Source organism: Balaenoptera musculus, chromosome 3 (assembly GCF_009873245.2).
Source record: "Balaenoptera musculus isolate JJ_BM4_2016_0621 chromosome 3, mBalMus1.pri.v3, whole genome shotgun sequence".
Taxonomy (NCBI): domain Eukaryota; kingdom Metazoa; phylum Chordata; class Mammalia; order Artiodactyla; family Balaenopteridae; genus Balaenoptera; species Balaenoptera musculus.
The window spans coordinates 124562337-124588226 of NC_045787.1; the positions used below are offsets into that span (position 1 = coordinate 124562337).

Sequence of the window (25890 nt, forward strand, 5' to 3'; positions counted from 1 at the left end):
TGTGGTCCCTCAGAAAGTTACCACATAGAACTACCATAGAAACTGTCGACTGAAAAAAAAAAACAAAAACCCGCACAACCTAAAAGTTGAGAATTATGTTTTATTCAGCAGACATACCGAGGACCTAAGCCCAGGAGACAGCCTCTCAGATAGGTCTGAGAGAGTGTTCCAAAGAGGTAAGGGAGGAGCCAGGAATATGTAGGAGTTTTTGCAAAAATAAAATCAGGAAGTCGAACATCACAAGATTGCTGCTAATTAATGAAAAAACAGACATCTACAGTTAATGAATTTAGTGCTTTTCTATGTATGGGAAGATGCAAGGCCCTTGGCTCATTGAAATCATTCCTTTAATATGCACCTTAACTATCTAGGGCCAGTATCCTGTTTTTCTCCATCCTGAATCCCCTCAGGCTGCACCATTGGTGGTGGCTGCAGAGGTTGATGGCTTGGTGGCTTGTTTACTGATACGGCAGGTGACATTCTTTGCTCACAGTGCTTCCTCTTGGCCATAAATTCAACCAATGTTTGGGAGGCATTTCATGACCAATTTTGTCCCTCAGGGCTAGGAAGGCTCATCCCTTGATCAGGCGAAGATTCTGCTGACAGGCCACTCAATGTGCTGATTTGTTTTGGATTAGACCCTGTTGATAATCTAAAATTCTCTGGATCACCTGTCTTATTAGTCTGTTGTGATCCAGGAAATGTTTTCCCTTGTTGCTTCTTCCCAGATCTAGAATTGCACTATTACAATTATTCTATGTAGAGTTATGTATATGATCAACTAACTCGAGACATCATTAATTTTGCTGGAGGCTTGGTTACACTTTGGTAATGTAAGAGATAATAATCTCATAAAACAGACAGGATATAAGTAATACAGCTAGTAACATTAATAAACTGATAGTGCAGCAGAGAGAGGCACAAGGCATAAATAATTTGAAAATGCCAAGAGAGAACAAACTAAAACAGTGATTAGTATAACTAGTTGTAATCTGGTCAAAATAAGCCATCAAGTCCACAGGGGAGCCAGCTAGAGAAGCCAAATTCTGGAGGGATCAGGTAGAGAGAAAAAGATAAATGTTTTGTCTTCGTTTACAAAGGTATACTTTATCAACTTGTGGAAGGTCATAGTTAGCGTAAGAGGAAAGGTTTTCTGGAAAACAGAGATTAAAAACCAGTATATTTCAGAAAAAAGTCATAAAATTATAAGTCATATTCATCAATTCATTCAGTCCATGTAATTAATTCCTGTTCATCTAGATGAAGTTGTCAGGTTTTCCATTAGTGTTTTTTAATTTCTTACCCAGTTCAGGAGTAAGATCTAAAAGTTACCAGAAACTTGTATTTATCAAAAGTCCTTTTTATGAATCTTCACTAAGATCTTCATATATAAAAGCATCAGAGTAAAACAATGATTGTGTATAAACAACAGGACTTAAAATGGCATGGTTAAAGATCTGATTGATTATAATGTAACTGACAAGAAACTTGGATATTTCTGTGACATACAACATCCTAAGATAACACCTAGAATTATGACTGATAACCTTAAACCAGGCCATACCAGATTTTTAGTAATTCCATATAAATTTTGGAATATCTATATTAATGACATTTACCCATACACTATAACCTAAGAAGGTTTATCTCCAATCACTTGACAGTGCTTCTCAAGTAAGCCTAATTAGTCTAACATTTCTTTCTGAGATGTCGCAGGGTTTCTTTGAAGCATCCCAGAGTTAGCTGGAAGTCAAAAGAACTTCAGTTAGAATTTGTTATTTGGGAAGTTTTGTCAAAAATATCAAAAAGTTTCAAAACACTTGGTCAAATAGGATCATAGGTCACTGTGAAACAATACTTATTCACTTAAAGTGACAAAAGATTTCAAAAACAAATACAGATGACTTACAGAAAAAGAATCTCACATAATCTGTTTTCAAAAGCAGTATTTCAAGATAACTTTGTTCTCTTAACAGAGAGAGGAACCAAATCCAGTCTTGCACCAGCCTACTTTTAATAGTAATAACCACTTACCTAATTAAATTTAATCCAATCCCAGCCTGACCACAGTACAAAAGTCCTTTTCAGGGCTCCCTTTTTACAAACCTTCCACAACTTTCTCTATTCTTGTTAGTCTGTCCCTTATTTTTCCATCCAGAAACAACCAGCTCTAGGACAAAATCATTCTTTCCACTTAACAAAATGCACTTCCATTCTTCATACCTTCTTTTGCTGAAAAAAACACACCCTACTTTCCTTGCATACTGAAATGTTTCCCTTATTATCTTTAGTAGCTTTAATTACATATTATAATTTTAACCCTTAAAAACGTTAATCTCTAGTGAAAACTGACAAGTAGCAAGTAATTGTGAACTGTTTGTCATACCAGCATTCCTGATTGGCATATCACTTAACCTCTAGAAACATACATCTTCTCATAGCATAATTTCTTTCCTCAATGTGGTACAAGAGATGTGTCTAGTAAACCCAAACATCTTTAGTTTCCTTCTTGTAAGGAGACAAAAGTAGGTAAATTTAGACCTGTTTAGCAAATAATGTTTGAGTATTTTATCTTATTTGAAGTGACCTGGATAGTCAGTGGATTCCCATTACTTAAATTAATTTAGCAAGGGCTGAGGAATCAGGATGGCAGAGGAACAGGACATGGAGCTCACCTCTTCCCACAGATACATCAAAAATACATCTACAAGTGGAACAATTTGCACAGAAAATCTAAACACTGGCCTCAGACTTCTGAAAGGGCAAGAAAACCTCCACATAACCAGATAAGACAAAAGAAAAAGAAAGACAGAAAGGAATCGGGACAGGACCTGCGCCGCAGGGAGGGAGCTGTGAAAGAGGAAAGGTTCCCACGTCCTGGGAGGTTCGCTCACCTGTGGGGAGATCAGCCTGGACAGAGGGGGAGCTTCAGAGCCTCGGAGGAGAGTGCAGCAACCAGTCTGTGGAAGGCAAAACGGATAGTGACCTGCACAGATGGTCAGTACTGCCGCCCTGTGCTCCCCAGCCTGAGACCCTTGGCCACCCGCATGGGCAGGGGCTGGGTGCTGAAGCCTGGGCTTTGGAGGTCAGACCCAGGGAGAGGACCAGGATTGGCTATACAGAGACAGCCTGAAGAGGGTGGAGTGTGGCAACTGAGGGTGCACTAGGAAGAAGCCTGGGCCCGCCACAGAGGCAAGGTACCATTGCTGGGGGGCATGCAAGGAGAGGGGTGGGGCCACCATAGGAGATTCTTTCCCTGTGCGTACGTTCTCAGGCAACAGGACACCACCTACGTGAGCTCCAGGGGCAGGCGCAAGCCACCACTGCCATCATGGGCTCCAGAGGCAGGCACGGGCAGCCGCCACCAATAAGAGAACCGTGATCAGGCACCAAGTGCTGTCCCTGCTGTTGCAGGAGTGTGCGGGCCACCACCGCAAATACAAGACCCGCAAGCAGCCACCAAGCACTGTTCCTGCTATTTCGGGAGTGTGTGGGCCACCGCCACCATTAAGAGACCCACGAGCAGGTACCAATCACTCCACCCAATGTCCGGGGAGCACGCACAGGCCGTGAGCAAGCTCCAGTCGCTGTTCCTGCTGTCCCGGGAGTGCGTGGGCCATCACTGCTGCTAAGAGACACAGGAGCAGACAACGATCTCTGCCCCTACTGGCCTGGGGTCACACGGGCCACTGCCGCTGCTGGGAGACCCGTGAGTAGGCGCCGATTGCTGCTCCTGCCATACCAGGAGTGTGCACAGGCCGCCACACATCCACACACCATTTGAAAGGAATAATGGCCAGCACACACTAAGGAAAGAGGCAGAAAGCATCCAAACTAAAAGCACCTCGATTCTGGACAAGATGGTGGAGTAGAAGGACTTGAGCTCACCACATCTCACAAAAACACCAAAATCACAACTGACTGAACAACCACTGACAAAAAAGATTGGAACCTACCAGAAAAGCTATTTTACACCCAAAGAGAAAGAAGAGGCCACAATGAGATGGTAGGAGGGGCACTTTTTCGATATAATCAAATCCCATGCCTGCTGGGTGGGTGACCCACAGACTGGAAAATAATTGTATTGCAGAGGTTCTCCCACAGGAGTGAGAGTTCTGAGCCCAACGTCAGGGTCCCCACCCTGAGGGTCTGGCATCGGGAGGAGAAGCCCCCAGAGCATTTGGCTTTGAAGGCCAGCAGTTCTTGAGTGCAGGAGCTCCACAGACGAGGGGAAACAGATTCCACTCTTGGAGGGACCCAGCACAAAGCAGTGACTCCACAGGAGCCTGGACTAGACCTACTTGCGGATCTTGGAGGGTCTCCAGGGAAGGTGGAGGTCAGCTGTGGCTCACTGTGGGGGCAAGGACACTGGCGGCAAAGGCCCCAGGGAATATTGATTGGCATGAGTTCTCAGGGAGGGTGCAATTTTGGCACCGAGACCTGGCCCCACCCAACAGCCTGTCGGCTCCAGTGCTGGAACACCTCAGGCCAAACAACAAGCAGGGCAGGGGACACAGCCCCACCAATCAACAGACAGGCTGCCTAAAGTTGTACTGAGCTCACAGCCACCTCTAAACATATGCCTTGACATGGCCCTGCCCACCAGAGGGACAAGACCCAGATCCACCCACCAGTGGGCAGGCACCAGTCCCTCCCACCAGGAAGCCTGCACAAGCCCCTGGATCAACCTCACCCACCAGGGGGCAGACACCAGAAGCAAGAGGAAATACAATCCTGCAGCGTGTGGAAAGGAGACCATAAACACAGAAATTTAGAAAAAAATGAGACGGCAGAGAAATATGTTCCAGACAAAGGAACAAGATAAAAACCCAGAAGAACAACAAAGTGAAGTGGAGATAGGCAATCTACCTGAAAAAAGAATTCAGAGTAATGATAGTAAAGATGATCCAAGATCTCAGAAAAAGAATGGAGGCACAGACTGAGAATACAAGAAATGTTTAAAAAAGAGCTAGAAGATCTAAAGAACAAAGAAACAGAGATGAACAATACAATAACTGAAATGAAAAACACACAAGAAGGAATCAGTAGCAGAATAAACGAGGCAGAAGAATGAATAAGTGGAAGAGAGAGTGGTTGAAATCATTGCCGTGGAACAGAATAAAGAAAAAAGAATGAAAAGAAATGAGGATAGTCTCAGACACCTCTGGGACAACATTAAATGCACGAACATTCGCATTATAGGGGTCCCAGAAGGGAAAGAGAGAGAGAAAGTGCCTGAGAAAATATTGGAAGAGATTATCACTGAAAACTTCCCTAACATGGGAAAGGAAACACTCAGTGAAGTCCAGGAAGTGCAGAGAGTCCCATACAGGATAAACTCAAGGAGGAACACACCGAGACACATATTAATCAAACTGACAAAAGTTAAAGACAAAGAGAAAATAGAAAAAACAACAAGGGAAAAGCAACAAATAACATACAAGGGAATCCCCATAAGGTTAACAGCTGATTTTTCAGCAGAAACTCTGCAGGCCAGAAGGGAGTGGCATGATATATTTAAAGTGATGAAAGGGGGAAACCTATAACCAAGATTACGCTACCCAGCAAGGCTCCCATTCAGATTTGATGGAGAAATCAAAAGCTTTACAGAGAAGCAAAAGCTAAGAGAATTCAGCACCATGAAACCAGCTTTACAACAAATGCTAAAGGAACTTTTCTAGGCAGAAAAGAAAAGGCCACAACTAGAAACAAGCAACTTATGAATGGGAAAACTCACCAACAAAGGCAAACATGCACTAAAGGTAGGAAATCAGCCACACACAAATATGATATCAAAACCAGCAATCTTGAGGAGAGTACAACTGCAGGATATTGGAAATTCATTTCATATTAAGAGACCAGCCACTTAAAAAATCTTGTATATGTATATAGACTGCTATATCAAAACCTCATGGGAGGGCTTCCCTGGTGGCGCAGTGGTTGAGAATCTGCCTGCCAATGCAGGGGACACGGGTTCGAGCCCTGGTCTGGGAAGATCTCACATGCCGCGGAGCAACTAGGCCCGTGAGCCACAACTACTGAGCCTGCGCGTCTGGAGCTTGTGCTTCGCAAGAAGAGAGGCCGCCGAACTGTGATGAAGAGTGGCCCCCACTTGCCACAACTAGAGAAAGCCCTCACACAGAAACGAAGACCCAACACAGCCAAAAATAAATAAATAAATAATAAAAATAAAGGAATTCCTTTCAAAAAAAAACCTCATGGGAACTGCAAACCAAAAATCTACAATAGATATACAAACAAAAATGGAAAAGGAATCCAAACACAAAACTAAAGAGAGTCATCAAATCACAAAAGAGAACAAAAGAGGAAGGGAAGAAAAAAGACCTACAAAAACAAACCCAAAAGCAGCCACATAGCACAGATAGATCAGCTCAGTGCTTTGTGACCACCTAGAGGGGTGGGATAGGGAGGGTGGGAGGGAGACGCAAGAGGGAGGAGATATGGGGATATATGTATATGTATAGCTGATTCACTTTGGTATAAAGCAGAAACTAACACACCATTGTAAAGAAATTATACTCCAATAAAGATGTTAAAAAAAAAAAAAACCAAAACAATTAACAAAATGGCAGTAAGAGCATACATGTCGGTAGTTACCTTAAATGTAAATGGATTAAATGCTCCAGCCAAAAGACACAGGCTGGCTAAACTGATACAAAAACAAGACCCATATATATATGTCTACAAGAGACCCACTTCAGCCCTCAGGACACATACAGACTGAACGTGAGGGGATGGAAAAAGGTATTCCATACAAATAGAAATCAAAAGAAAGCTGAAGTCGTGATACTCACATTAGACGAAATAGACTTTAAAATAAAGACTGTTGCAAGAGACAAAGAAGTATGCTACATAATGATCAATGAATCAATCCAAGAGGAAGATATAATAACTGAAAATATATATGCACCCAACATAGGAGCACTTCAATATATAAGGCGAATGCTAACAGGCATAAAAGGAGAAATTGACAGTAACAAAATAATAGGAATTTTAACACTCCACTTACATCAATGGACAGCTCATCCAGACAGAAAATCAGTAAGGAAACACAGCCTTAAATGACACATTAGACCAGATACTTAATTGATATTTATAGAACATTCCATCCGAAAGCAGCAGAGTATACATTCTTCTCAAGTGCACATGGAACATTCTCCAGGATAGATCATATCCTGGGCCAGAAATCAAGCCTCAGCAAATTTAAGAAAATTGAAATCATATCAAGCATCTTTTCTAACTACAACACTATGAGACTAGAAACCAATTACAGGAAAAAATCCTGTAAAAAACACAAACACGTGGAGTAATGAACATGAAAACAAAAATAAACAAGTGGAACCTAATTAAACTTAAAAGCTTTTGCACAGCAAAGGAAACCATAAACAAAATGAAAAGACAACCCACACAATGGAAGAAAATATTTGCAAACCAAGTGGCTGACAAGGGATTAATCTCCAAAATATACGAACAGCTCATGCAGCTCTATATCAAAAAAAACAAACAATGCAATCAAAATATGGGCAGAAGATCTAAATATACATTTCTCCAAAGAAGACATACAGATGCCAAAAAGCACATGAAAAGATGCTCAACATCACTAATTATCAGAGAAATGCAAATCAAAACCACCATGAGGTATCACCTCACACCAGTCAGAATGGCCATCATCAAAAAGTCTACAAACAATAAATGCTGGAGAGGATGTGGAGAAAAGGGAACCCTCGTACACTGTTGGTGGGAATGTAAATTGGTACAACTGTTATGGAGAACAGTATGGAGGTTCCTTAAAAAACTAAAAATAGAACTACCATATGATCCAGCAATCCCACTCCTGGGTATATATACAGAGAAAACCATAATTCGAAAAGATACATGCACCCCAATCTTCATTGCAGCACTATTTACGATACCCAAGACATGGAAGCAACCTAAATGTCCATCTACATAGGAATGGATAATGAAGATGTGGTACATATCTACAATGGAATATTAGCCATAAAAAAATGTAATAATGCCATTTGCAGCAACATGGATGGACCTAGAGATAATCATACTAAGTGAAGTAAGTCAGACAGAAATACAAATATCATATGATATCACTTACATGTGGAACCCCAAAAAATGATACAAATGAACTTATTTACCAAACAGAAACAGACTCACAGCCTTCGAAAATAAACTTAGGTTACCAAAGGGGAAACGTGGGGGGGTCGGGGGGAGGGATAAATGAGGAGTTTGGGATTAACATATACACATTATTATATATAAAACAGATAATCAAAAACGATCTACTGTATAGCACAGGGAATCTACTCAATATTCTATAATAACCTCTCGGGAAAAGAATCTGAAAAAGAACAGATGTATGTATAACTGAATCATTTAGCTGTATACTTGAAACTAACACAACATTGTAAATCACCTATACTCCAATATAAAATAAAAATTAAATTAAAAATAAATAGGAAAAACTCTAAAGTTTTAAGTTACCAAAAATCTGGAGAAACTGTTTTAAATCAATATACCCAAAGCATAATTATTCCTAAAGGGTTCACCTGAAAACTCTTATTTTCCTTTATAATTTATGAAAATATCATCATACAAAGTTAATATTTTTGCTGACAAACTCTGAAACAGAAATAACATGAACTTATCAACCTTCAGTGAACCTTGGTACACTGAAGGTGTACCAAGTAAGATATGTCTATATTGACTGATTAAACCGGCAAGCTGAAGCTAGCTTTAATACCAGATATTAATTTAATATTGAATATTTCCTAGATACATGAACCTGAAATTCATCCTGGCCAGTTTCTTTTATGTTTAGAAGTATTTAATTTATAAGCACTTACTTTTAAGTCAGTTAAATGGAACTCTTTTATAAATTTAATTTTGACAGTATTTTCCAGAGGTAGAGACATCTCATACGTATAATGTGTACACAGACATATAAACAGACCTAACTAGAGATCTCATAGCTTCACCTTAAAAACTTAGGTATGAATCAGGTATTACAGTATAAACTTACTAGTTTATAACTAACAGTTGGAATAAGTTAAATTTGCTTGCTCAGATGACTGAGGCTTTGCTATTTGTGGAAAAGACTTATAAGATTTGTATTTATCCTTGATAAACCCTTAAGGAGGCTATGAATTAGATTTGGGGTGAGGGAGCCTTCCCAGCAGTTTGAGTTTAAAAGGACTTTTTTGCTTTTTTTTTTTCTCCTTGGTTTCAGGTTTTACCTGATTGAGCTAATTAGGCTCAGTCTCAGATCAATGTGGGCTGTATTTACATTTCTTATTTGTAGAGATTTGCAAAACAAAGACAGTTGCTTTTAATTCTCAAAAAAACTGGTCTGCTGCCTAAATGATATTAAAAGATTGATTTGCCCAACTGTACTTTGTTTAATTTGTTTTATATCAGTGAGAAGATTTCTAAGCCAAAATTCAAGAGTTCTATGTTCTAGAATTTTAGGGTTTAATTTATCATGCTTTCAAAAGCTTGCATAAGGCATTCAACAAAGGCCCTTTTTCTGAGTGCACAGGTGAGACCCAGAGCAAAATCTCTATTATTATTTTTATTAGCCCCCGAATATTGCTCCCAGTTTTTACATTATATTATACAGGCTCAGGTAACCCTACTGGTTTCCTTTTGTATGTTTAATAATATTTCCTGAGGGGCAGATTCATACGCCCTGTCTTATGAAGCATTCCCCAGTGAAACATGTATATCACACAATATAATTAAACAAAAGAGAAATAACCATCTTATATAAAGCCCATTTAGGTATACCAATTTTTATAAACTTTCATCTCAATTCTATCAACTTTTATACCTTTACCTTTATCTTCCAGTAGGACCCAATCATCAAGCCTTGGTCTTTCAAGGAGTCCTAGAAGCTTTCCTTTCTTTTTATCCTCTTACTCTTTTATCTATTTTTAATAAAAGGCTCTGGGGTCCCCAGTGAGGGGTTGAGCCAAGGGACTCAGGCCCTTTTGTCAATCCTTTACTTGATTAATCGGCCTAACTGTTGCCCCAAGTAATTGTTGGCCAGGTATCTCAGTGTAATTTACTTCCAGCCATGTAAATATATATGTATATTTTTAAATATTTATTTACTTATTTTGCCTGCGCTGGGTTTTAGTTGTGGCATGTGGGCTTCTTAGTTGCAGCACACCGACTCTTAGTTGTGGCATGCATGTGGGATCTAGTTCCCCAACCAGGGATAGAACCTGGGCCCCCTGCATTGGGAACACGGAGTCTTACCCACTGGACCACCAGGGAAGTCCCTAAATATATATATATTTTTAAGTGGGGTAAATAGAGTGGACTTGTTTGGGGCCCTTTAATGTTGGGGACCTATAGGGGGCCCCTTTGTTCCATCCAACCTTACATAGTGTTGTATCAAACCTTTGTTTTAATCCCATTAACATCTGTTTTATTTATCCCATTTTTAAATAATCATCTAAAGATTTCTTTATCCTTTTGGGATAAGTCCCTTTAAAATTTCCACCTTTTTGGGAAGAAGTCTCTAAACTTTCTCTTCAGTTTACTTCCCTGTTAATCAACCTAATTAACATTAATTATCCTAATGTTTTTATTAGCATCTGTAAGACTCACTGAGGGGAAGCAGAGACCACAAATAAGGCTTCCCAAACCAGTTTTTTGTTCTTGTTGTTTTCAATTAAGGGAGTTCTTAGGTTAACCATGTATATGTTTTCCACCTTCTAAGTTTTTTTTTATAAGTACCAGTAACACAGCTCTTAAAATTTACCAATTTAGAAGTTTCTCCAATATAAAGGATCCATCATCTGGCCATTAACAAGATGTATCTTACTGATGCAAACCAATAAGACACCAGAGAAGTCCCCACAACAGAGTGTGAAGATGTAGCCTTCACAAGATCTAGAAAGTTTACTCCCCAAAACAGCCTAAGAAAGTAAAGGCCTTCATTACACAGGCCGATGCAACGAAGGTTAAGACGGCAAAAGCCCCTGAGAGTTGGCACAGTCAGACAAAAGACTGCTCAGAATCCCAGTCTATTCAGTTGGCTGCCGAGTTGTATACCATATGAGTACCTTCCAGGTGGCAAAGACCAAGTACTCAAAACACAGAAAGAGACATATACACATACACACACACAAAATGCCTAAGAAAATCAGGTAGAACATTTACATCTCAAAGACACAGGGAGAGAAATGCAAGTTCCCCCTAGAAGGGCTTTTGTTTCTTTAAGGTCAGAATTCTGAAAAGATGTTTTATCAAGCAGGCTTTCTCTAACTTAACTGTGTATGCAATAGAAGAGCCCCATCTTAGTCAATTTCAGGGCGAGATTTCCTTTAATTCCCAATTAAGTAAGTACTTGTAAGTATAAGTGTTGTACATATATCTGGCTGGGGGGTTAGTTAGAAGCTGGCAATCTGTCGTTCCTTTTTCTTTTTGTTTTGAAAGCTTTGTTCCCCACTCCAGAGTCAGTTTGTGGAGATAAAATCGCTAGTGATGATCGTGTGGTAAGCCAATGTGCTGTTGTGAGCTTAACTCCTCTAGATTTTACCCTAGATTCATTTTAGCCCTCTTATGAGTCTTGGTTTCTCCCTTCAGTAGCCTACAACTACCATGGGTACTCGGATTATGGAGTGGCCAGCCCTTATGCATGTCCCTGGCAGGCAAGTTTTTAATTAAAAAGAGTGGGTTTCCCTATAGAGACAGCTGCACAGTATGAGGACTTGCCTCTACCACTCCCGCAGGTTTCTCAGTTGCCTGAGGAAGCTGTTGCCAGCCACGAGGTGCTGTTCCTTCTGAGCTGAAAGCTCTCATGAGATATCTTCACTTTTATTTTGACAAACTCTATTAAAGTAGCCAATTCAAGGAAAAACGACAGGCCAGTCTTCCACCTAATTACCCAGTCCAGCCTTACTCAGTGTCTTTCAACTGAGCAAAATCTTCCCAGTGTCTTTCAACTGAGCATAACCCAGGTACCTCTTCTTGAAACTAAGTTTCAAGGATAACCTACTACTCTTCCAGTGAGGAGTTTAATATCACTGAATAAAACTTAGGATCATCAGCCAATAACAGGAGATCTGAGAATCAGGAGAGACTCACCCAAATTCATCTGGACTCTCTGAGGTGGCAGATGGGCCCAAGAATCCTCTGCTGGTACCTAGGCTCTGGCTCCTTGGAGAGTTCAGGCAAAGGAGAAAAGTCTGCCCTGGGTCCCTTTGTAGCTGTCAAAACTGTTGACTGCATAACCTATAAGTTGAGAATTATGTTTTATTCAGCAGACATACTAAGGACCTAAGCCCGGGAGACAGCCTCTCAGATACCTCTGAGGGACAGTTCTGAAGAGGTAAGGGAGGAACCAGGATATAAAGGAATTTTTGCAAAAACAAACAAAACAAAACAAAGCAGATAGTCAAACGTCAAAAGATTCTAATTAAAGAAAAAAACAGACATCTCACGTTAATGAATTTATTAGCCCTTTTCTGTGTATGGGAAGATGCATTGAAATCATTCCTTTGATATGCACCTTAACTATCTAGGGCCAGTATCCTGTTTTACTCCATTCTGAATCCTCTCGGGGTATACCGTTGGTGGTGGCTGCAGGGGTTGTTGGCTGGATGGCTGCAACATCCTTTGTTTACTGACCCGTTAGGTGACATTCTTTGTTCACAGACCCATCAGTTCCACTCCTAGGTATATACCCAGAAGAACTGAAAACTGGTACTCAAACGAATACGTGTACACACAGGTTCCTAACAGTACTACTCACAAGAGCTGAAAGATGGAAGCAGCTCAAATGTCCATCAACTCACAAATGAATAAACAAAATGTGGCATATCCATATGACAGACTATTATTCAGCTATAAAAAGGAATGAAGTGCTAATACATGCTACAATGTGTATGAACCTTGAAAACATTATGCTTAGTGAAAGAGGCCACACACAAAAGCCCACATATTGTATATGGGCTCCGGTACGTACCACCAGAGCCCCACCCTGACCACAGGACTACTTGTGGAAGAGAAATGAAGTCCCACAAAGGAAAATATGGGTGCTGCAAGGAAAGAGGGACACTGAAAAGGCAAAAAAATGCCAGAGGTTCACTATAGAGCATCTGGTCCCTCAGCCTTTCCTAAGCCTGTTCCATCTCAGTGTTCTTTGCTTCCTTCTAACTTCATCTTGTTCCTCCCCCACCCCCAGCTCCAGAGTGGAATTGGCCGACTAATTCTGAAGGAAGAGATGAAGGCCCGGTCCAGTTCCTACGTGGATCCCTGGACCCCACCCCGGAGCTCCACCAGCAGCCGAGAGGCCCTGCACACAGCTGGCTATGATATGTCCCTAAATGGCTGTAAGCACTGCCCTGTAACCTGCCGGGGTGGGGGCACTTTCTTCCCCATCAGTTCTTCCATTAGTGAATCTAACCTTTTATGGCCTCACCAGGGTCTAGAATACAGACTAAATAAGACCATGCTCTGTCCTGAGCTGTCACTTCTGCTTCTTTGGATCATCTGAAGCCATGACTTCCAATCAGTTTCCATGTAAAGAAAAGACTCTTCTAATAGTCTGAAGATAAAAGGGGATGCCTCTTAAGGTAGCAAGCCTCCCATCACTGGAGGTATACAAGCAGAGGCTTGGTTCAAGCACTTTGCCCTGAGAGTCTTTCACTGTAAGCTCCTCCCTGTTCCTAGACTCACACATCCTCTTCCTGCCTCCTCTCTTACTTACCCCTGCGGGATTCAGTCCTGCCAGGAAGTCCTATCTCAGGTCAATACTTGATGGATAATAAAAGGTACCATTTATTACAATCCTGTGTGTTGGACATTTATAGATACATTATCACCCTTGGTCCTCACAAAGACCCACAATGTAGAGGGATTATTATCACCCACTTTATAGATGAGAGACCTGAGGTTAACCCTCTTGCCCAAGGTCAGAAAGCCAGTAAGTGACTGAGCCAGGATCAGGCCCAGCATAGAGTGACTTCAAGGCCATAAGCTTTTCCCTCTTTGCTGTACTGCACCTTGATTCTAGGTGAGCTCAAAGATGACAGTGGTGGTGGTGGTGGTGATGATAAAGCCAGTTTTATTGAGGGTTTGTATCTGTCAGGCACTGTGCTAAGCACCTTACTATATTGTGTCCTATATTCTTCACAATAACCCTAATAAAGGAGACACTATCCCTCCCATTTTACAGATAAGAAAACGAAGCATGATTTACTTATCTGAAATTGGGTATCTATTAATGGCCAAGCCAGGATGAACTGATGGGCCGTTTCCCTGTTTCACCACTGAGAGGCACTGTTTTCAACCCCTGGCTCTGTACACTGCACCAGTGCTGCTCAAAATTCAGCTCCATTCAATGGCATTTGTGCAACAGATATCACAGAGCACCTGCACTGTGCCAGGTGCTGGGCTACAAGCTGGGTGCGGGAGGGAGAATAGGGTGCAGGTGCAACAGTTAGAAACTGACCAGTGGGAAAGGAGGTACTGAAGGAGGGCCCTCCTCCCCGCCGGCCAGGGTGGCCCAGGTATGGGAGCCATTTCTGTCTGTCTCCATGAACGCTGATCTCTGGCTTCCCTCTCTTGCAGCCCCTCGGTCCCACTACCTGGCTGACAGCGGTATGTTCTGCCTGCCCTTCCTTCAGCCCATCATGTTCTGTGAGGGCCAGAGCTGAGTCAGCAGCGGGTCCCCCTTAGTTGTGATGACCATACAACGTGGATGTCCCAGCACAGTCCCCATCTGAAGTAGTCCACCCCATGTGTTTGTCAGATAGTGGGTCTTTGGTTCTGGAACCAGTGTTGCCATGCCCAGCAGCTCTCAGAGAGAAAGAAAGAGCACACACCTCTTCCACCCATGTGGGAGCCTGCCTGTCTGAGCTCCAGCTCGACTCCAATTCCAGGACACATGGGTCCATCACAGGAGGATAGATGTGTGCAGGTTAACACCAGAAGACTCTGTGAGTGGGTACCTGGGGTGGGCCTAGAATTCTGCCAGGCTGAGGCACCCCTAAGATTGTTAGTTGTAAGCCTGGAGAGCAGTGGAAGGAGCTAGTGGTCCCTGTCTGTCCCCCTTCCCATGAGTAACATTGGCCATTTGCAGCCAGATGACCTCAGGGAGAGGAAACCCTGGCTTGGGGCTCCTGGTAATTGTCTTGGCTCCTTCTTTTCAGACCCCCTCATCTCCAAATCTGCCTCCCTGCCTGCCTACAGAAGAAACGGGCTGCACAGGGTAAGAGAGGCTGTTCCAGGGACATTATCCCCAAGAGGTTCACAATTCCTGTGTTAGCTCAGGAGTGATGACTTACGGGTGAAACCTGGACAGAGGCCTTGGGGCTAGAGGTGCATTAACAAAAGAGCCTCCTATGAGAGGGGCTGGGAGCACCTAGTATTTATGGCACAATTACTCCATGCTGAGCACTTTACAAGCACTCACTCATTATAACCCTGCAAGGTAGTTACTATTTTTAATAACTCTTATCTTGCGGATGAAGATGGGGGCACAGAGGGGCTCACTGACCTGCTTGAGCTCTCATTCCTAGTAAGTGCTGAGCCAGGATTCGAGCCTGGGCCAGCTGCCCCTGACAGCCCACACCTGACTGCTGGGTTCCACTCACCCATTGTGGCTTGGAGCCTTCTGAGCTCCTAGATGTCCTGTGGCGTAAAACCTTCATGGAAGCTGTGAGGTGGTTTAAGGACTAAAAAGGGGATGAAAAATACGTCTTGTTGGCAAAAGGAGAGGCTCTGTGACTAGACAAGTGATGGGGGAAAGGGCAAGGACACTGAGATAGACATTTATTTACTGAGCACCTACTAAGTGACTTGAAGTCAGCAGTCATAAGTGCTCAGATGGAAGACAAAGCAAGGAGGGAAAGAGAGAGAAGGTCAGAGAGTGAATTTAAACAAAGGCCTGAGTGCAGGGAGGGACCTCACCTCTCCAAGACCAGCAAGAGCCACCCTAATAGAGGGAAGCACAGTGTCAGAGTCCCTGGGTGGGGAGGATGCGTGGCTGGGATGGAGTGAGCGTGGAGATGAAGCCAGACGGAGATGTCATTAGGGCCCTGCGTGCTGGTAAGGACTCAGAAGGGTTCCGGTAGGTGTGCTGCACCATCCAACTCAGATTTTTAATGGGATCCCTCTTGTGTAGAGAAGAGACTGCAGAGGGACAGAAGTGGTAGACTTGTTAAGAGACAATTTTAGGGTTAAGCACACAAAAGGGATCAGAGGTCCATAGTAGAGCCACGGCTGGTGTTGGGGCCCCACCCGCTCCAAGCGGGAAAGAGACAGACCCTGTCCTCAACACGCCCAAAGCCTAGACATTTGTTCATGAACAGATAGATGTTTACTGAAAGCCTTTTATGTATGCCAGGCACTGCTCTGAGTGCTCAGAATACCTCAGTGACCGAACAAAACAAAGACCCCTGCCCTTGGAGCTTATATTCTTATAGGGAGAACTAGAAAGCAAGTAGTAAATAGTACACAAGTCACCTTATACACAATGTAGAAGGTAGTAAGTGCTATGGAAAAAAAGGGGGAAATTGAGCAGGATGAGGGAGGTTGGGAGTTGGGGAAGGGGCGATTTGCAATTTTAGATAGAGTTGTCAGGGCAGATCTCATAGAGAAAATATTTGAGTAATGAAAGAAAGCATGAGCTATAATTCACTAATAAATGAATATTTACTGAGTGCCTACTATGTGCCAGGCCTAGGCACTAGGCATATGGCAGTGAAGTAAATCACTCCACCTTGAGACCGAGGCTTCTGAGAGGGCCCTGTGTCCCACCAGCCCCAGTGCATTTTCTGGAGATGGGTGAGTACTTCAGGGAGGCAGAGGTGAGCCTGCCTCAGGCCAGCCCTGGTTCTGTCTCCCCTGCAGACACCCAGCGCAGACCTATTCCATTACGACAGCATGAACGCTGTCAACTGGGGCATGCGAGGTGAGTGCCGGCCTCTCCTGGGACTTCACAGGGACCTCATTATAATGCACTGCTCATAATAGCCCGTTTGACAAACGATTCTGGTCCCACGCTGGGCTCTGTGCAAACCCCGAGTTCCCTTTCACTTCCCATTCCCTCTCTTTTCCCCTGCTCTTCTCTCATCCTCTCAAGTCCCGGGCCTTGGGTGATCTCCAGGCCATCTGTCCCATCTGGATTCCCAGAGCCATCACAGAGTGCTTGCTATTCTCCCCGTACTGCTGAGCTAGAGTTGCCTGCCAGCCCCGGGTGGAGGGAAATACTCAGAGCCAAATGCACATTGTTCCCAGAAAAAATTCCATGAGCCTCATGCTCTCTTCCCGTGATGCTCTCCCACCAGCCTCTTCCAGCTCCTACAAGCAGGCTCAGGCAGGAAGGCAGGCCCACAGCAAACCCTGGAGGGTTCCCCCCAGAAGATGAAGGATCTCACCCATGTGCTTCATGGTCCCAGACTCTTCTTATTTCTATTCTAAATGTCTCAAAAGTCATTTTCCCCCTAAAAACCTATCTCTGGATCAGCCCAACCCCTTTCACCATTGTGTTCAAACCAGCCTTGATTTGGGATGAATTCAATAAGGACAGGGTCTCTATGACAGAGGCCAGTGTAGTGATGCAAAACAAAGACTGATGGTTTTTACTTTGTGTGTGTCTCTTTTCTCTCTACAGAGTACAAGGTAAAGATACACAGACCCTGGGGGTCTCCAGGACCCTGCATGTTGCTACACTGGGGACCAGCAGGAAGATGACAGCACTGTCTATGCCGGGAAGGGAACATCGATAAATAACCCCAAGGGTCCTCTCAAGACTAGCATTTCCAGTCCCTCCTTGGCCCAGTTTCCCTGAATCCTGCCCTACATCTCTTGCCTCCTGAAACCAGACAGTTCCCCCGGGCCTCGGAGACTCTCTAGAGGCTTGCCAATCACAGATATGAGACATTTACACTCAGGAGCCCTTGTGCTCACATTAAGGCCAAATGCAACCAAGCTCATCCCTGGCAGTATTCAAGGACTCCAGGGCCTTGCCTTTTGGGAGAAGGTGCCTTGAGGCTGCCGGGAAACCCCAAAGAGGACATACTCAGCCCTTCCTCCAGACTTTAATCTCTGGCTCTTTCTGGACAGAGGAGGGAGCCCCAGCCAGACACAAAATATGTCTGAAGGGACAAGCCCACCACCCTGACCCAACCTACAAATATCCCCCCTCCTCTCTTCTTAGATCTACCCTTATGAACTGCTCCTGGTGACCACAAGAGGCAGAAACCGACTGCCCAAGGATGTGGATCGGACGCGTTTAGAGGTATGTATAGAAAACTGAGCAGGAGCCTTTGGGTTTGAAGTGATTCCAGAAATTGCCTGGTCTAACCCAGCTTGGGAGGAGCAGGCAGAATGAATGGCGTAAAGGTCACACAGCTGGTTAAAAAAGCAGAGACTCCAACCTGGTTCCTTAGCGCAAGGCTGTTCCTTGCTGTTCCATGCAGCCTCCTCAATTCAGTTAGCATCTGTGGTGCACAGCTACAGCACGTCTCCAGCTGGGGCTGATGCTTCTGCAGACATAAGAGAAGAGCTGGATTTGGTTCCTGCCCTCCAAGAGCCTGCAGTCTGTGCGATAAGAAGAAACACAGCACTGGTGTTGTGCAGGATTGTATAGAAGACCAGTGCCTGTGACGGGGAAGGGTGGGGGAGAGCTCTGTGCGGAGGGTAAACATATAAGCAAGTCTCAAGCGAGACTCCCTAGGTTCCAAGCCTGATGCTGCCATGCCTAACTGGACAGCTTGGCCACATGACAACCTCTCCAAACCGTAGTTTTCTCCTCTGTAAAGTGGGGTGGTTGTCATGCTTCCCTCAGGTTGCCAAATGACATACATGAGACAATACACATAGAGCCCTTCACACAGAACCTGGCAGTGTACTGAGTAGAAAATTCTTCCTAAGTGTGTCATTGCTGTTACTCAGAGAAGACCACTAAGGCTGGGTGGGGTGACACAGGCTTCCAGGAAGAGGAAGGGTTTGGATGGACTTTGGAGGTGGGCAGGTTTAGATGGATGGAGAGGCAGGAGAGCAACATGAGCAGTGGCAACAGCATAAATAAGGCGCAGACGTGGCCTGACCGTGGCACTGGGCTCTCAAGCCATCCGGTCCACTTGGCATGGAGTCCCGGTCCCTGGTTACATTAGTTCCAGGAGCACACGCTGCCCTTTTCACCCCAGTGCCTCTCCCTGCCTCTCCCTGGAACACCCTTTCCATCTTGCCAGCCTCCTCACTCATCAGGGCCCCATTCTAGTGATGCCTGTGCCCCAAAGCCTCCCCCAAGCCTTCTTCAGGATGTGGCGCTAACCTCTTCCTCCAGCCTCCCCAGCCCTGTGTCCAGAGCACAGATCCAATACCTCTCTTTCTCCTTTGTATCAGATCATCAAGCCATCCATTACCTCTGCCTGACACATTGTCTGTCATCTACCACAGGGCCTGACTAGGGGAGGTGTCAGGAGATGTCTGTGGAATTGAATGCAGGCTTGTAAGAGAGGAGGCTCAGCACTTCTTGGGACCACCCCTGACCTGACGGCTGATGAATTTGCCCAGAGTAGAGGGTTGGAGCCGTAGGAGGGGGATGTGAGTGGGCCAGGAAGCTCTGTGAGTCCTTTCAGCTCTAGCATGCTGGGGTAGCAGGGAAGGAAGCAGATGATTCTCCCCACATTTATAACAAGGGCTTCCTTTCACTGTCTAGCAGCGAGTGTCTGCCGGTGCTGAAGGGGACAGCTCCCACGGCAGCTCACTGGAGCCAGCACTTAGGGATGGAAATGTTCACGAACCTGGTTCGTAATGGAGGACCAACTGCTCTCCTACATCCTCCAGGACACCCAGAAGCTCAGACCAGGAAAACACAACCTTCTCTAAGCATCAGAATCACTTAGGGAGCTTTTTTAAAATACCAATACAGGGCCCCATCTGAGTCCAATTAAATCACAATCTGGGGAAGGAGCTCAGGCACCAGTATTTTTCAGAGGCTCCCAGGGATGTCTAATATATAGCCTGAGCTGAGACCACTGGGCTAGAGACACTGCCCTAGCCGTCTGCAGCAGTTCAGGCAGGGCACGGAAGAAGGAAACCCCTGACTCTCTCCTCAAGGGGCTCAGAGTATAGGTACTTGTTCACTCAATAAATATTTATTGAAACCTATTATATACACCAGGTACTGTTCTAGGTGCCTACAACATATCAGTGAACAAAACAAGCACCCCTGCCCTCTTGGAGCTGGCGTTCTCATGTGAGGAGACAGACAGTAAATGACAGAAGTAATAAATAAAGGCTATAGTATGTTGGGAGGCAACCGGGCTGAGGGAAAGGGTAAGAGGAGAACAGAGTGAGGGGGGATTGGGAGTTGGAGGGGTGAGTTGCAGTTTTCAATAGGGTGGTCAGAGTAGATCTCATTGAAAACATGACATCTGAGCAAAGACTTCAAGTAGGTGAGGGAGTTAGCCATGCTTATATAGGAAGGAAAAGCATTCTGGGCCAAGGGAACAGCCGCTGCCAAGGCCCTGATGCAGGAGTTGAGTCTGGTGTGCTGGGGGACGGCAGGAGGTGAGTGTGGCTGGGGCCACGTGAGCCCAGAAGAGAGGATGAGGAGGAGATGAAATCAAAGGAAACGGAGACCAGGCCATGCTATGTGACAGACACATGAAGAGATCACTGCAGTAATGAGAGTGCCAGTGACTGAGTGCCAGCCACTGTGCCAAGCACGTGACCCGCATCAGCTCAGTCACCCTCACAATATCCGTGAGGTAGGTACTGCGATGCTGCCACTCTCAGAAGAGGACATTGAGGCTCAGTGAGGTTATCATGTCCAAGGTCACACACTCATATCTGCCTGGCTGTAAAGCCCATGCACTTAACCTTTATGCTTTAAAATCTGCGGTGAATGTCAAATGGACAGGGCTGCCATTGTGTGCTCTGAGAACTCAGAGGAGAAAGGAGGCGCCACGTGGCCCTTAACAGGAGGAGAGAAGAAAAGCCTCAGACTCCTTCAGTGTGCCCTACAGTGTTTACTTGAGTAGTTTAGTCTGCCATTCCTTTATATTGAGTCTTATTTAAAAAAAAAAAAAAAAAAAAAGATTTTTAAACACAGTGGAGAAAGCCAGCTAGAGAATCAACAGTAACCATCACTCTCTAACAACAACAACAACAACAAAAAGAACAAACGAGACAGTTCCCCTCAGTCTTTACTATGGAAGGAGCGGAGAATGCTCTCATATCCACATATTTTTCAGCACTCAAGTGAAAGTAAAACAGATTTGGGCGAGTCAATAGCATGAACAAAAGAAGACAGGCACTGTCTAGACTGCTGGAGTCTAACAACCAAATGTGATGTGTGGATGCTGTTTGAATCCTTATTCAAACAAACCAACTATAAAAAAACACTTTGAGACAATTAGGGGAATTTTATTGTAGTCAGGTATTAGGTAATTCTGTGGAATTATTGTCATTTTTTCCTTGCCCATGCTGTTGTGGTTATGTAAGAAAATACCCAGTATGTTTTGAGATGCAAACTGCTGTATGTAGGAGTGAACAGACAGTGTCTAAGGTTTGCTTTAAGACACTTCAGCAAAGGAAACCGATGAAGCAAATGTGGTAAAACTCTTTGAATCTGGATGATGGGCATGGGTGTGCACTGTGCTATTTTCTCTCTTTTGTGTACTTTGGAAATTTTTCATAAAAGAAAGACATATTTATGAAATTCTTAATGGGATTGACCAAGAGGGGCAGTGAGAGTACACTGCATTTGGAATCAGAAGCCCTGGACTTTGGTCTCAGCTCTGCTATTTACCTAGTCTCCTCCCCTAACCTCCCTCTTGGGCAAGTCATTTTAATTCTCTGACTTTTGCTTTTCTCATCTTTCAGTTGGGTAGAAATAATTCCTGGTTTTCAGAAGAAAATCAGGTCAGAAGAATTAAAGGAGAAAAATGAGGGTGAATGTACATTTATGAACTACTGAGCATAATATAAATGCAATACAAGGAATTGGTGGTAGTGTTAAATATTAAGTACTAAAAAATCAACTCAGAGTCCTCGGCAGCCAATGATATCTAACAAAAGTATCAAAGTTACTTTTACCTAAAGTTCTGGAAATGTGGCAAAAACATTAATTCACAGGGACAACAGGCCAGAGAATTGTCTAATTGTTATGTGGCTGTATACATGATTCTCATTCAATCTCCTTCAATACTCAATTAGCTAATATAATTGCTACCAACAGCAAGTGAATGCAGGAAGTTTACAGGCAGGATATATGCCATCTATTTCTATCTTTAAACATAATTGTAAATTTTATTTTGAAAAATAAAATTTCAGACCTCCAGAAAAGTTGCAAGAATTGTAAGATGAGTATCCATCTACCCTTCACCTAAATGTACCAATTTTTCACATTTTGCCACATTTTAAGTGCCATATATTTCTAACTCTAAAAGCTTAGGATAATGTATCAACTTTCAAGGCTGATGGGAAGGGGCAGGAGAGAGGGCAGGCAGAAAGGGGTTTAAAAACCTGCCAAGGCATGCAGAACAATGTTTCATTATATGGCATACTTGTTTTCAAATAAGAAAGAGATGAAAGGACATTTCAGGGAGGGGGGGGGTGGAGAAATCTGGACACTAACTTTTTTTCATTGACTGGCCTAAGGAACAACCTTCCAGATCATTTGTAAACTAATTAGTAAGAGGAAATAGGCCCTAAAATCTTGGGCATGCCTCCTTTTTCTTCCAAAGCAAAGGGCGATAACATTAATCCATACACACTCCTGGACACAATGCATGGAGCAGGGACTGCAGAAAGGGGAGGTCAACTGGGATGCATCGAGAGGCACTTAGGTGAAGCAGAAGTCCCACCTGAGTCCTGGGCGGGGGAGGCCTCTCCAGCCAGACCAGTTACAGAGGTCCCTCCCAGGAAACATCCACTCACACACTGATCCATTCAGCAGATATTCATCATACACCTTCCATGGGTCAGACAACTGTGCCAGGCACAGTGTACCCAGAGGAAACGTACAGGAACCACTCCTGCCTCCACCTGCCCCCAGCCTGCACCTCACATCCTCAAGCTGTTCCCTCTGTCTCCTCCCACCTCCTTGCAGCGCCACCTGTCCCAGGAAGAGTTCTACCAAGTCTTCGGCATGACCATCTCCGAATTTGACCGGCTGGCCCTCTGGAAGAGGAATGAACTGAAGAAGCAAGCCCGGCTGTTCTAGGCAGAAGCTCTATAAATATATATGCATTTATATAAAGATATATGTAAAATCTCTATACTGAAGCTCGGTATAATCCTCTCTTGTGTAATGGGACACACTGCCTGCCATGAGACTTGCTTTTCTGTATCGTCAGGCAAGCCCACATCTTCAAGATATTTTTATGCTCCTTCCTTTCTCTTTTCTAAGTGCAATGGGATTTGGGAAGGGATTCATGGGGACTCCCATCCTTTTACTGGGAAGCCTTTTTATACTGAAACATCTCTCCTGACTTGAGTCCCCTAAGGTCCAACTCTCTTTGCTAAAGGAGGTGCCTGAAGGAGTCTCTCTTCTCTCTGCTTCTCGGCTCTTTTCCCCAGTCTCCAGGGAGGATGCTGCAGTTTTCACACCTTATTGGCCCCAGAGGGGCCCTCTCATGGGAGGATCCACAGCATTCTCCCCAAGTCACTGAGCACCTTTGAGAGCCCTGAAGAATTTTCTCATCACCCCCACTAGGACCTCAATGCTGTCTGGGGGTGATGCAGCTAGAAATGTGGGTTTCATGTCTACTCGTTACAGAAGTAAACAAGTGGATAGGGCCTTGGCCTCTCCTCTCCTCTTCAATCCTCCTTCTATCCTTGATCCTCACCTCTCTCTAGTCCAAATCTACGCCTCATGGTAGGAAAAGAAAAAGCACTTCCCTTCCCTGCACTATTACTTCCAATGGCCCCCTGCCTGGCCCCTATGTGGAGAACCAGAGGGAGGGAGCAGGAGCTGGAAGCAGGAGACAGAGCAGGGCACCCGTTAGCATTGGAGCTGCAGGACCTCTTGGGACCCTCCCTCATTGCTCCCAGAACCTCCTGACCCTTGCCCCTTTGGAGGAGAGGCCCATTATTGCAGCCTGTATTTTTCAGCCTTACTACAATCTATGTGCCTGACAACTCACCACAGGGCTAATGTTCCCACCACAGCTCCAACCGAACAACTAGACAGACAACCTCTAACACCCCTGCCAAAGGTAATAAAGGCCATGTCCTATAGAAAGTTTCCTGGCCTATGTCTTCTGGTCCCTGGGCTGGCAGAACAACCCAACCAGACCCCCACCAGTCCTCAGCTTGCATTGCAAAGTTGGCCATGGTTCATGGGGGAAACTTTTGAAGAATGACTACTTATGAGATTCCAAAATGGAGCATTGGCCAACACCACTCATGGTCATACTGATTTCCCCAGTGGCTGCCTTTCCTGCCTCCTTGGCTTCTGGAACAGGGGTGAAAGCTTAACCTTCTCCCCAGCCCAAACCTGCAACCACGAGTTGGTGATGTCTGGTGGGGTCTGTTCCTTCCTGGAGATGGCTGGAGTCAGACCACTGAGGTCGTGGAGGAAGGATGAAGAAGTGGAGATGACAGTTATCACTCTCAAGAGGTTATGTGTGGTGGCAAATGTAGAACTGACTTCAACTCAACAAACCCTCACTGAGCACCTGCTGTACACTGAGCACCTGCTGTATACTGAGCACTAAATGGGGGAGGGAGACGGAAATACTGGGATGAGCAACATGGGGCCCGACCTCAGGGGCATGCCTACTAACAATGGGTACCGTAAGGCAGGTACTCAAACATGATGGATGTGAGGCAGAAAGTGATAGGAGACAGCATGAGAAAATGTGACATTACTAAGAAGGCATATGCAGCTGGTGCAGACCAAGGAAAGCTTTCTGGAAGAGACTGCATTTGAGCGAAGTTCAGGAAGGATCTTTGTAAACTGGGAGGAGACTGTAACTTGAAAGGGTGATAGGATGAGGGGCCGTAAGGGAGGTCTAATATGCTCTCACTTAAAATGTCAGCCCTCTCTGCGTCTTTTCTTTTTGGCCAATGTCTTTCAACTGTCCTGACCCCTTTGGAAATGTCCCCAGCCAGACACAATCATTGAAACTGCCTCATTATCACTGGTTGAGAACTTGGCGAGATTGAAGGGCTTTTGTTATTGTTGGATATTTTTTTCCCATAAATGCACATAATTTCAACCCAGACTCGTGTCCTTCTGTTGTTTCTAGTGTGAGTGGAGATGAGTGACGTGGGGAGAGACTGAACCATGCACATTTTTCAAAATAAAAGTGTCAGAGAGCAGCCCTCCCTTGGCCTCAGTTTCTCCTTCTGTAATAAAGTTTGCCCAGGTAAGCATTACCCAAATTGTTTCCTGTAGAACACAGGGTCCTGCAGGATGGAAGAGGATGTTCCAGTAACAAATAAGGTTTTATGATCAGAGAATAATAATAAGACCCAGGTGAGGTGGCGACTTCCAAGAGGTAGTGAACCTGGAGGTGGGGAAGCATGCTGAGTGTCAGAGTACTCATGGTCAGTAAACCACCCAGCCTCTGCATTTGACCTCATCTGATTCAGTGTTGCAGTTATTTGACAAACACAAGAGGAGGGAGATCAAGAGTAGAAGGACATGGAACTCACCTCCCCCCACACACACATCAAAAATACATCTAAATGTGGAACAATTCTCACAGAAAGCCGACTGAAAACTAGCAGAAGATCTCTTATACAACCAAAGCTGCAAGTAAGATCCCCATGTAACCAGGTAGGACAAAAAGAAAAATAAGGCATCAGGAAGGGACCAGCACCCCTGGGAGGGAGTTATGAAAGAAGAGAGGTTCGCTCGCCCTGGGAACCCCTTTGCCAGCT

At 44.5% G+C, this 25890-nt stretch overlaps 1 protein-coding gene and 1 long non-coding RNA gene across 8 annotated transcripts in view; one reads left to right on the forward strand and one right to left on the reverse strand.

Annotated features, from left to right (window-relative positions):
- Positions 1 to 25227, forward strand: part of ABLIM3 (actin binding LIM protein family member 3) — a 146738-nt gene extending 121511 nt beyond the window's left edge. For all 7 annotated transcript variants that reach the window (XM_036848833.1, XM_036848835.1, XM_036848836.1 and 4 more), the window contains 7 exons: positions 13226 to 13373; positions 14614 to 14643; positions 15195 to 15253; positions 16897 to 16957; positions 17660 to 17667; positions 18206 to 18286; positions 23111 to 25227. In XM_036848833.1, the coding sequence (XP_036704728.1) occupies positions 13226 to 13373; positions 14614 to 14643; positions 15195 to 15253; positions 16897 to 16957; positions 17660 to 17667; positions 18206 to 18286; positions 23111 to 23224 (501 nt within the window). In that variant the 3' untranslated portion in view covers positions 23225 to 25227. The remainder of the gene's footprint in view (positions 1 to 13225; positions 13374 to 14613; positions 14644 to 15194; positions 15254 to 16896; positions 16958 to 17659; positions 17668 to 18205; positions 18287 to 23110) is intronic.
- LOC118893360 overlaps positions 176 to 25890 on the reverse strand; it is a 130464-nt gene continuing 104749 nt past the window's right edge. The window contains exons 8-11 of the long non-coding RNA XR_005019459.1: positions 18426 to 18533; positions 12127 to 12273; positions 2895 to 2960; positions 176 to 1743 (exon numbers count right to left, since the gene is read on the reverse strand). This is a non-coding gene — a long non-coding RNA (uncharacterized LOC118893360). The remainder of the gene's footprint in view (positions 1744 to 2894; positions 2961 to 12126; positions 12274 to 18425; positions 18534 to 25890) is intronic.